This window comes from Oryctolagus cuniculus, chromosome 17 (assembly GCF_964237555.1).
Source record: "Oryctolagus cuniculus chromosome 17, mOryCun1.1, whole genome shotgun sequence".
In the NCBI taxonomy this organism is placed as follows: domain Eukaryota; kingdom Metazoa; phylum Chordata; class Mammalia; order Lagomorpha; family Leporidae; genus Oryctolagus; species Oryctolagus cuniculus.
This window is the reverse complement of record NC_091448.1, coordinates 20,820,703-20,830,857: the sequence shown is the minus strand read 5'-3', so window position 1 is coordinate 20,830,857 and position 10,155 is coordinate 20,820,703. Positions and strand designations below refer to the sequence as shown.

General features: G+C 60.0%; 1 protein-coding gene across 1 annotated transcript in view; it reads right to left on the bottom strand.

Moving 5' to 3' along the window:
* Positions 1-10,155, bottom strand: part of ACLY (ATP citrate lyase) — a gene marked incomplete in the record, with an annotated part of 46,502 nt that overhangs the window by 35,289 nt on the left and 1,058 nt on the right. The window contains 8 exon segments of the mRNA XM_070060699.1: positions 1-107; positions 783-901; positions 1,631-1,761; positions 3,013-3,092; positions 3,462-3,652; positions 4,067-4,129; positions 5,686-5,808; positions 6,726-6,907. Coding sequence (XP_069916800.1) covers positions 1-107; positions 783-901; positions 1,631-1,761; positions 3,013-3,092; positions 3,462-3,652; positions 4,067-4,129; positions 5,686-5,808; positions 6,726-6,884 — 973 coding nt within the window.

The window sequence follows — 10,155 nt, the reverse complement described above, 5'->3', positions numbered from 1 at the left end:
ACAGGATGGTCTTGGCGTAGTCGTAGGTCTGCTGCTCGCTGGGGGCGCCCGAGTACTCCCCGTAGTTGGCCAGCTCATTGACACCTCCGAGATCGCAGATGGTATCACTGCCAGGGGAGACACAGCAGTCAGCATTGGCTCTGCCCTGAGGCCCAGGCAGGAGGACGCACCTCCCAGACCTCCTATGCACGCTGCACTTGACTGTGCTACCCTCACTCTTCTGGCCAGTGCCGCCAGCCAGCCGTGGGGCGCCAGGGCCCGGGGCAGTGGCAGGAAAAATGAGCGATGACAAAGCCCCGACGGACAAAAAGACAAGAAGTGGCCACTGCAGGAACCCCCAGGCTGCCCGGTACAGAGAACAGCCGCAGCTGGGGGTCAGGGCCAAACTTGGGTCTAGAAATGAGCAGACGCCCACCGTGCTTCAAGTCAAGACGTGGCTGATTACTGCAAAGGGGGCGGAACAGGACTTAAGAAAGTAAATGCATATTCATACAGGCACTAGAGTGCCAGAGAGGACGGGGTGACCTAGCTGGGTTGGGGGAGAAAGACAGGCGGCTTCCATTTTCTAGTTCACCTTCTGTATCTGTTGAACATTTGCATGAAGCACATGTTACTACACGGAATTAAAATGCACAAGTCACACCATTTTTAAGCAAGCAAGCTTGCCAAAAACACGTGGAATGGGGCAGGGTCTCACCAGCGCCCCTCAAGGCACTCTGGATGCCACGGTGAGAAGCCAGAGACCCCAGGCCACGCGCATGGTCACTGAGCGGGCTAGTCACCTGTACACGACGGAGGCGCCACCCCCAGCCACCATGGTCCAGATCCTCCCCTTGGGGTTTAGCAAGGTCAGCTTCAGGCTCGCCCCACTTTTGGCATCCAGGTCTGCAATGTAGGCTTCCTAGGGAGCAGACAGCACACAGGTGGGCCCTCAGGGCACCCTTCACAGGGTCCCAGACCCTGGGGCCCCGCCCCTTTCCCTGCAGGCACAAGAGGAGGCCAGTTAATCATGTTAGTGTACCTGGGACAAAGCATGATGGTATCTTCAAGTACCAAAGCCACCCACAGCACAGTCACTGCCTGGGGACAAACGTCCCTCCTCACTTCTCCAACCTTCAGCCCTGGCCCTCCCTGTGTCTCTCTGCTCCTGCCACAGCTCCTGCTCCAGCACCGGTCTGCCTGTCTCCCCAGGCCCTACCCTTCTCCCAGCACAGCCTCTTCCCAGGGCCAGGGCCTGGGCCTGGGCCTGGCCGTACAAGGCCCAACCCCCTGCAAGCACCTCTCAGAGCACAGGTGGGAAGAAGTCATTAAAATTCTCAGCGCGTGGCCCAGAGAACCAGCTTCCCAGCAGGATTACAGGACAGCCCACTCGGAATTATCAAGAAGCAACAAATCAAGTTAAGAGCCCAGGGAGGTTGATTGAGAGCGAAGTCTAAAAGGGTTTCTGGCTGGGACTCAGAGGCTTGGCTGACTCCCACTGCCACCCTGTTGGGATTTTAAGAAAATTAAATGGTTCTGGTCTTCCTCACCCTGCCAAACATCCAGCCCAGGAGGGGGCCGGACGCCGGGCTGAGATGAGTCACCCTCCTCCAGCCCCTCCCCCTCTGTCGCTTCTCTAAGCCAGCCTCACCTCCGGATAGGCCTCCCGCCCGAAGGGGGGTGGGAACTCGATGTCGCCCCATTTCACTTTGCAGATGTAGTCGGCAGTGGCATCCACCTTGGCTGCCAAGTCAAGGATGTAGACGCCATCTTTGGTCACGACTGCGAGAAAAGCACATGCGATCAGACGCGTGGCTCTGGGCCAGGGCGACCATCAACCTCCAAACCCCTCCCAGGCTTCCCCAAACGCCCCTCCCATGGGGTCCCAGACAGGCTGAGCATCCCCCTAAGCTCAACGGGAAGCCAGGAAGACCCTTACGGAGACACAGCCTTCCCCGCTTAAAGCACACACCAAATTCTGCAAGACCACGCCTCACTCCCTGACCTACAGGTAAGGGGACAGGCAGCCTCCTTCAGTTGCCATGGCGATTTTCGAACATCCTCATAAAACACTACTCTCCCTGTTTTGACTGCCTAACCACCCTCCATCCTCGATCTTGCCATTTGAAAAAGAATGGCTAAGGTACACGTTGCTGTCGAAGTCCCGACCCCGACCACCACCCCCACCCTGTGTGTACATCTGGGACCCCCAGGGTCCTGTTGGGGCAGCCCAGTGGTGCAGAACTTATGGGGTGCACTGGGCTCACAAACAGCAGGTCTCATTCACTGCCACCTCCCTGGACACCGCCTCCCTTCTCCCTCACGGCAATTTAGCTAATGAAGTTAGCACATGGCCATCTGGCCTATTCGAGGGGCTGCAGCCTCAGCTAGAATCGGGTTTGGTTTCTTGGCTCCTTGGACTTTGGCCTGAGAATCCCCAGCAGAATCAACTCTGGCAGAGCCAGCCCACCCCCCCGCCCCCACCCCCCCGGGTCACCACCTGCCTCCCCTTTACAGTGCTGGCTGTCAATGAATGACCAAGCCCCGGAGTGAGCGGAGCCTCCGAGTGCACCCAGGGACAGGCCTGGGGGGGTCAGACCAGGGCACCCAGCCCCAGGTAGGACAGCCTACGCCGCCGGCAGAAGCAGCCACAGCACACAGGCAGGGCACACCAGGACTCTCCCCCAACAAACCATTAAGACCAAAGACAGACACTGGAGAGGGTAAACCAGGAGTCATTCATCTTCAGAGAGCTCAGAAACAGGAGCCCTACCTGAGTGCAGAGACCTCGCCATGCATGTGTGCACGCACACACACACACGCACGTGCACACACACGCACACACACATGCACGCACACATGCACACACACATGCACGCACACATGCACACACATGCACGCATGCACACATACACACACCCCTCCCCCATCTCGCAGGCGGGGCTCTGGTCCTCTGCAAGCCAGGGCCAGGGCTACTACAGGCACTGGGACCCTGTTCTGAGCGACTCTTGCCCTCCCAGCAGAGCCAGTTACCAAGGGGGTTGATCTCGAGGTAGGTGAAGTACAGGTCCTCATAGAAGTTGAAGAGGCCGGAGATAAAACTGGCGAGAATTCTAGAAGGGAGAGGGAGAGAGGGAGCTAACCCATCAGGGTGCGGACTCCGCAGCACTCTGTCCCCACCCCCGCAGCCGTCTCTCACAGTCACCGACAGCCTCGCTGGCCCCACCGACCCCTGCAAACCCTTGTGCTCTTCAGCTACTGAGGCGGAAAGGAGCTGCCAGGCGCCAGACAGACAGGGGCACGGAGGTGAGGGACGCTGCCTGCATACTGGATGCACACTGCAGTCTGATTCCCCAGCGGCCGTGCCCCACGCCCAGCTCCCACCCTCACGGGAGGGCCCCTCTGCTTTCTCTGCTCTGTTGCCAGGAGCCCCCCGCCTCCCCATCCCCACCGCCGGCTCCCCGACCCCACCGGCACTCAACTCTTTCTTGTCTGCAGGGGCGTGCACCAACAGGTGTCTCTGGATATCCTCAGGACTCAGCTTCTCGTCCACGCCCACAAGCAGCTTCTGGGCTTTGGCGTCCACGTCGCCCACATCCACCCCGCCTTCGTGGTGGAACAGGACATAGTCCCCTTCGCGGGTCGCGTAGATGCAGACATAGAACTCCTCCGCCTTGCGGGTGCAAAGGGCGAGAAATGGGTGAGGACCACTGACCTGGGCCAGAAGGGGGCCGCCTCACACCAGGAGAGGAACCCAGGCCCTGCGGTCGCATTTCTGGAATGTGGCAGGAAGCCCGCTCACCAGCTTCCCCTCAGAAACAAGAAGGGGCCACTGCCTCACGGGCGACAGTGCAGGAGCCAGCGTGACCCGATCTTGGGGAGGGGTCCGTCTTCAAGTCTTCCTCATCCCAGCCCAGGGAAGCCCCGTGGCGTCCAGCCCTAACTCCTCCCTGCTGCACGCGAAGCCCTTACCTCGGGACTCCCTGCTCCCACTACCCTCGGTGTGGCTCCAGGGACCCGACTTCTGCCCCCACCCCTTGAAGGTGGACGCACACAAAGCTCTGGCCCGGGGCTGCCTCAAACGTACCTGACTGTGGGGGACAAAGGGTTCGATCAGAAAGTTCTTCAGGAAGCCTGTGGCCTTGCCCACCTACGGAGAAAGGGCAGGAGGTGACGCACTGGGGGAAGGCGTGTCTTGCTCCCTAGGGCGCCAAGACACATTTTTCCCGGAAACCAGGGCAATGGGGTCAGCTTGAGAAGTCCAAATGAGGTCATCCCCTTGTCCTTGTGCCAGCCACACTCGGGCCACGCGCCAACCTTGCACGTTCATTGACTGCCTCCTCTGGAGACACAGGACAGGTAACACTGCCCTACTCCGCAAAGCAAACTGAGGAGCTCAAACAAACCAAGGCCACCCCGGGGCCCAGGGGGAGGGGGAGGCGGCCATTCTGCTTTGTCTGCCTCGAGGCCAGCACGGTGACCATGCCTGAAGACACGCATCCAGGCCTAGGGCAGGGGGAGGAGAGCCAGAGCTTGATGCGGAAAGTTCCATGCGGACTGTCCTGGCTGAGGACAACAGGCCTGCAGAGCTAATCAGTCTGAGTGGGGCCCTGGCGGTGGCCGAGGCGAGACAGCTCTCACCCCAGTGTGTCAGGAGCCCCCCCGCCCAGCCGTGCGTCACTGCTGAGTCAGGGACCAGACAGTGATCCATCAGGGGTAATGAGCTGCTCCTGCCCCGCTGCTGCTGGCTCAGACGTCCCCAACCCCCCTCCCAGATGCAGGAAGGAGTGTGCCGTGTTCCCTGGGGACACCGCTCAGCCGCCCCCCCCACCTTCCCCCCGCCCTCTCCCCAAAGGCTGGGCGCTCTGAAGTCAGGTCCCTCCGCCCCAGGCCCGGGAGCACCTGCAAGGATCCCTCCAGCCCCAGGGGCAGACACTGGGTATTAACACCAAAAGCTGCTCTTGGGGAACCTAGCCAGGGGTGTAGGTGTCTCCCCGGCCACCCGCATGCCCAGCTCCAAGGCAGCAGAGAAAGGGAACAGCTCTACCCAGGTCCAAGGTCATCCTAGAGGGGCACCAGGCTCTTCAGCCCCACACGCAGCGCCAGGCATAGACACCACTTCCTCCCAGGCTAGTCGTGCCTCGGCCCCAGCCCCTCCGATTCACCAGCTCCCTTCTACTTCTGAGTGTCTCTTAGCCCTTCCTAAACCGCATCTCACTTTAGCCTTCTCGTTATAGCCGAAGTTCATCCCGGGGCCAGGGGAGGTCAAGGACAGAATGTGTTCTTCAGCACTATTAACCGTCTCCTCCGATACGTCTCTCTCTGCCTAATGATTCTGTATCTCCCTTTCAACTTCACCCACGTGCTTAGGTGCCCATCGCCACGAGCGACCCCAAATCCTTCTGCAAACTGTAGGGAAAGGGGTTCCCGGAGCTGGCCTCAGAGTCCCATCTCCATGACCACTGCTCCCACTCAGCCCTCGCCTGCACTCACGCTATCCTGCAGCGCCTCTTGTCCATGCCAGTAACACAAGGTGTGGAGTCCCCGATGGGGGACCTAGGACCGAACGCCGGGACTGGCCCTGCTGCCGAAGGCCACCTGGGCAGGTCAGCTCCACAGGACACAGCCCTCCCTGGCTGCCACGTGACCAGCTATGGGGCGAACCATGGAGCTGCTATTCTGCAGCCGACCCTTCACCACACTCACCGTGGCCTCCTGTCCTAGCCGTGGCTTCAGCCAGGACTTGACCCCATCCAGGGTGAGGTTGACCCCAACCAGGCCAAGCTTTCCTCGCCGTTTGATCAGCTGGTCTGGCTTGACTACCAAGCTCTGGAACGAGAGGAATTTGTGTTTAGAGTGACGAGGGAGAGCATAGATTAAGAGTCGATAGTTTAGGGACCCAAAACCCAGACCAGCCTGGGTGACTTGCGGGTCAGCTCCTGGAAGCTTCCCTCCCCTACCCAGCTACATCTGTCTGATAACCAGGAATCCAGGGCGCTCTGTCCTCAAGTGGGGGCCCTGCTGCATGTGTGAGGCTCCCCGGCTTCCTTAAGTGGCGGAGCAGCCTCTCCGGTCCACTGCAGACTCCTCAGGTAGGGCAGGGGGTTCCTTCTGAGTTCTTCCGAAGGGGAAGGGAGGTCACCCAGTTAACCCCTCCCCCTGTGCTTGCACCCTGCTCCAAGGCCAGGAAATTCACTACCCCCTGGGCTGCTCGCCGGGGCAGGAACCCTCACCATCGGTCCTAGTCCTGCCCTCTGGATCTTGCCAAAGGAGGCAAAGACCATCCCAAAGCCGTCACAACGGCCCCACAGGGATCTGCAGACAGGACCCTCCCAGGGCCCAGGCCATGAGCCATTCTAGCAGGTCCGAGGCCACACTTCCTCACAGCCTTTCTGCTGTGCATCCAGGCAGCGCACTCGCTGCTTTCCCGACATCCCTGCTAATCCTTACAGCTCTCAGAGCGTGATCCCCTTCGACAGACAAGGAATCTGAACTGCAGGATGTGAGCCGCGTGGTTCACAAACAGAGAGCTGCGATTTGGACACCAGTATGTCTGCCTCCAAGTAATGCCAGCATATGAGCATATGCTGTGCCGGGTTCCTCAACACACAGGGCCCAGAGCACAGCCTACCGCGCCTGCTCATGGATGCAGGCGGTCACGACCCCATGCCCTTCCCAGAATCTCCACCCCGTCTTCCTGAGACCCTGGGCCTGGGAGGAGGACCCAGGGTGGAGGCAGGGCTCACCTGGCTGAGCAGCCAGGGGTGGTCCTGCAGCAGGTGGGCCCAGTCTGTGTCAGGGGTGACCCGGGCATACTTGAAGCGGTTCTGGATGGCAGAGGTGGTACAGATGTACTTGTAAAGGAGTTCTTTGCCCGTCTGCTCTGAAATCGCCTTGGCTGACATGGCTGCAGAGGGACCTGCTCCACCTGTCGGGAGGAGAGGAGCTGCTCAGTGGGGTTAGGGATGTGCACCACGGACTTCTTCCCCAGCAGGGCCACCCGCTCCCAGCAGCCCCCGAACAGCGAAATGAGACCTCAGCTTTTCTCCAGAGGCTGCCCCAGCAGGAGGGGTAAAGGGGGCCTCAAGCAGCACCTTCTCCCCAGAACAGGAGGTGGTGGACCAGAAGGAAGACACCATCTGCCCTGGGCCTCAAGCCTGCGTCTACTCTCTCCAGGCAAACCAGGGCAGCCGCACCACATTCACCCCACAGTCAAAGGCAGCTCAGCAGGGAGACTGGGACCCTGGTGCTCCGGCACACACTGAGGGCTGGTCCCACCCGAGGTGGCACACAGATGCAGGAACACGCCCTCGGCTTCCACAGCCGGCAAGGAGCACAGCTGGAACTGAGCAAGGCCGGCCACGCTCTCCCTACAGGTTTCCTCCCCCACGCCAGACTCAGCTGCACACACGTGATCACACGCGTGCACGCGCGTGCGCGCACACACACACACACACACCAAGGGCCAGGTCAGCAAGGTCACTTAGCCTTAGGATCATGCCTGCAGGCCTGGTTCAGGGAGAGTCATCCCAAAGCTCTTTTCTCCCGGGACACTAAGCTCCCACTCCAGTACAGAGCGGACGCAGGGCGTGGAAACCATGACCTTCAGGACATCCTCCCCCCCCCCCCCCCCCCGCCCCACTGAGTCATCAGCTGCAGGCCTCCGCAGGGACCACCCAGTACTGGGCCCTCCCAGCTGAGCCAGTGCCGAGGGGGAGGAAGAATCCATCTTCAGTCCTCAGCCAAACAGACCCGTCTCCCGTGATCCCTGGGACACACCCTGATAGTTACAATCCTGTCTCTCAGATGAGGACTACAAGCTCAGAGGGAACTCAACCAGGAAGCCCAAGACCTGAGCCTAAACCCTCTCATATCTGGGTCCCCTGAAAAACCCACCTCAGCCCAAGAGAAAGGACCACTTCTCCAAGAACCAGGCCCAGCGCCCCCTGTGCTTCAGAGATGTGTGTGGTGGGAATTCTTCTCCCCTCCCCACCACCTTGTCCTGATAGACTCACCTGTCCCTGTCCTCCCCACCCCAGGGCCCGGTGGGTAATGAGCTGGGGAGAGCCACAGGGGGAGGGGGAAGGGAAGAAGGAAACCAAGTCACTCATGCCAAGAGCTTGGACAGATCAGGAAAAGCAGCACCTGCCTCTCCCACAAAGGGCCAGGGCTGTTGAATTTGCTGGGGGAGGAAAAGTGAAGTCTACACAAAAGAGGGTGGGGCTGGGGAGCTGGCCGCTTCACACTGCGGAAGCCTGGCGTCCACCCCCAGCCAGGGAGAGCCATGCTGCATCCCCCTCGGGTGCCCAGGCCGGTGGGGCTCCAGGTTTGTTTTTTTTTGTTTGTTTTTTTTTGGACAGGCAGAGTTAGACAGTGAGAGAGAGAGAAAGAGAAAGAAACGTCTTCTTTTTTCCATTGGTTCACCCCCCAAATGGCCACTATGGCTGGCGCTGCACCAATCCAAAGCCAGGAGCCAGGTGCTTTCTCCTGGTCTCCCATGAGGGTGTAGGGCCCAAGCACTTGGGCCATCCTCCACTGCCTTCCCGGGCTACAGCAGAGAGCTGGACTGGAAGAGGAGCAACTAGGACTAGAACCCCGGGTACCATCGCTGCAGGCAGAGGATTAGCCTAGTGAACCGCAGCGCCAGCCAAGGGCTGCAGGTTCTAATCCTGGCCAGGCTGGCTCCCTGGGCCTCCCAGCTAGTCTCCCACACAGCACAATGCGTGTATTCAGGCTGGTGTCTAGGGCGGCCGGAAGGGGCTTGGTGGGACAGTCCCTTCTCTGGCCTTCCTTTGGGAGGGCTTGTGACCCTGTCCTTGTCAGTGTGGGCTTCTGGAGGAGACACCCCAACCAGCCCCACTACCCCACAGTCCTCCACCCCACCCACTCCAGCTCCATTTCTCAACCTTCTTGACTCAGAGCAGAAAAACTGGTCCTGAAATCAAATGGGCAGAAGAGCCCGGGAGGAGGAGGCACCCGCAGACCACCCTGGGCGGCTCAGAGGGCGTCTCCAGGTGGAGGCAGCCCCTCGCAGGAAGCCCCCCTTACAGGAGACCTGGAGGCTGGCACCTCCCAGGGCAGACACAGACCCCACTTTGGAAAAGGGATCCTTGCCCTTGACAAATCACCACTTTCCTGAGCCCCTGACGCATCTCAGCTCCCAGAGCCCACCTCCACGGCGTCTTCGGCAGGAGCTTGGGAGAGAAGACACAGAGGAGGAGGACACAAAACGGTCACAATCTGCCAATTCCCCAAAGAAACTTGCCACCAGGACCCTCGGCTTACAGAACAGGACGGGGCCGACACCAACAACGGGCGAGGAGGAGACTCAGCGGCTCACACACCCGGGGGGCTGGACTCAGCGGGGACAAATCATAGCGGCCAGGCTTTCAGTGAGTCCTGACATCTCCCGGGGGCGCTGGCTCATCACCTCACAGAAGTCTCTGACTGCTGAGACCCTGAAGGAAAGCCCAGAAAACGTGCACAGAACCAGCTGTGCGTGTGGCACCAAGGGGCTCACAGGTGACCAATCAACCGCCAGTTAACATTTGCTCCCATGACCCGGAGACTCCGAGTGTGGAGACCCCCCCCCAACATCTTAAGCTGCCTGCCCAGCAGCAGGGTGTGCTGGGAAACTGGTGATAGGCGGTTTTCAGGGCCGAGCTCGCCCCAGGAACAGTTACCTGGCAACAGGTCAATCTGTCAACCATTTAAGGGAATATCCACCTCTCCTCTCTCTCTCCCCTCTCAGCAACCTTAGCAGCTGAATGGAGTCTTCCTGCAGAGTGAGTGTCATGGGACTGAGTTCTCTCTCAACAGCCACTGAGGGGAGAAAGGAGGGGGCAAAGGGCAAGGAGCCTGCCCCCCAAGAAGGGACCTCTGGGACACAGCAGTGGAGATGCTAGGTGGGGTGGCCCTCTCTGGGAAGCAAAAAAGCACACACATTTTCAGGCTAATTATCTACCAGGCTGGGGTCTTTGGTATTCCCCGGATTAAAGAATCCTGGGAGTGCCCCCTGCTGTAGCACCCAGAGGCTTGGATGCTGCCCCAGCATCTGAGCTGCTTTCCATGACGGCCCTGCAAGCTGCTGCAGAAGCTGAGATTCTGGCCAGCTGGGGTCTACCAGCTGTCCCTCACTCAACAGCTCAGGAATCCAAGAGGCTGAGCTCAAAGTTT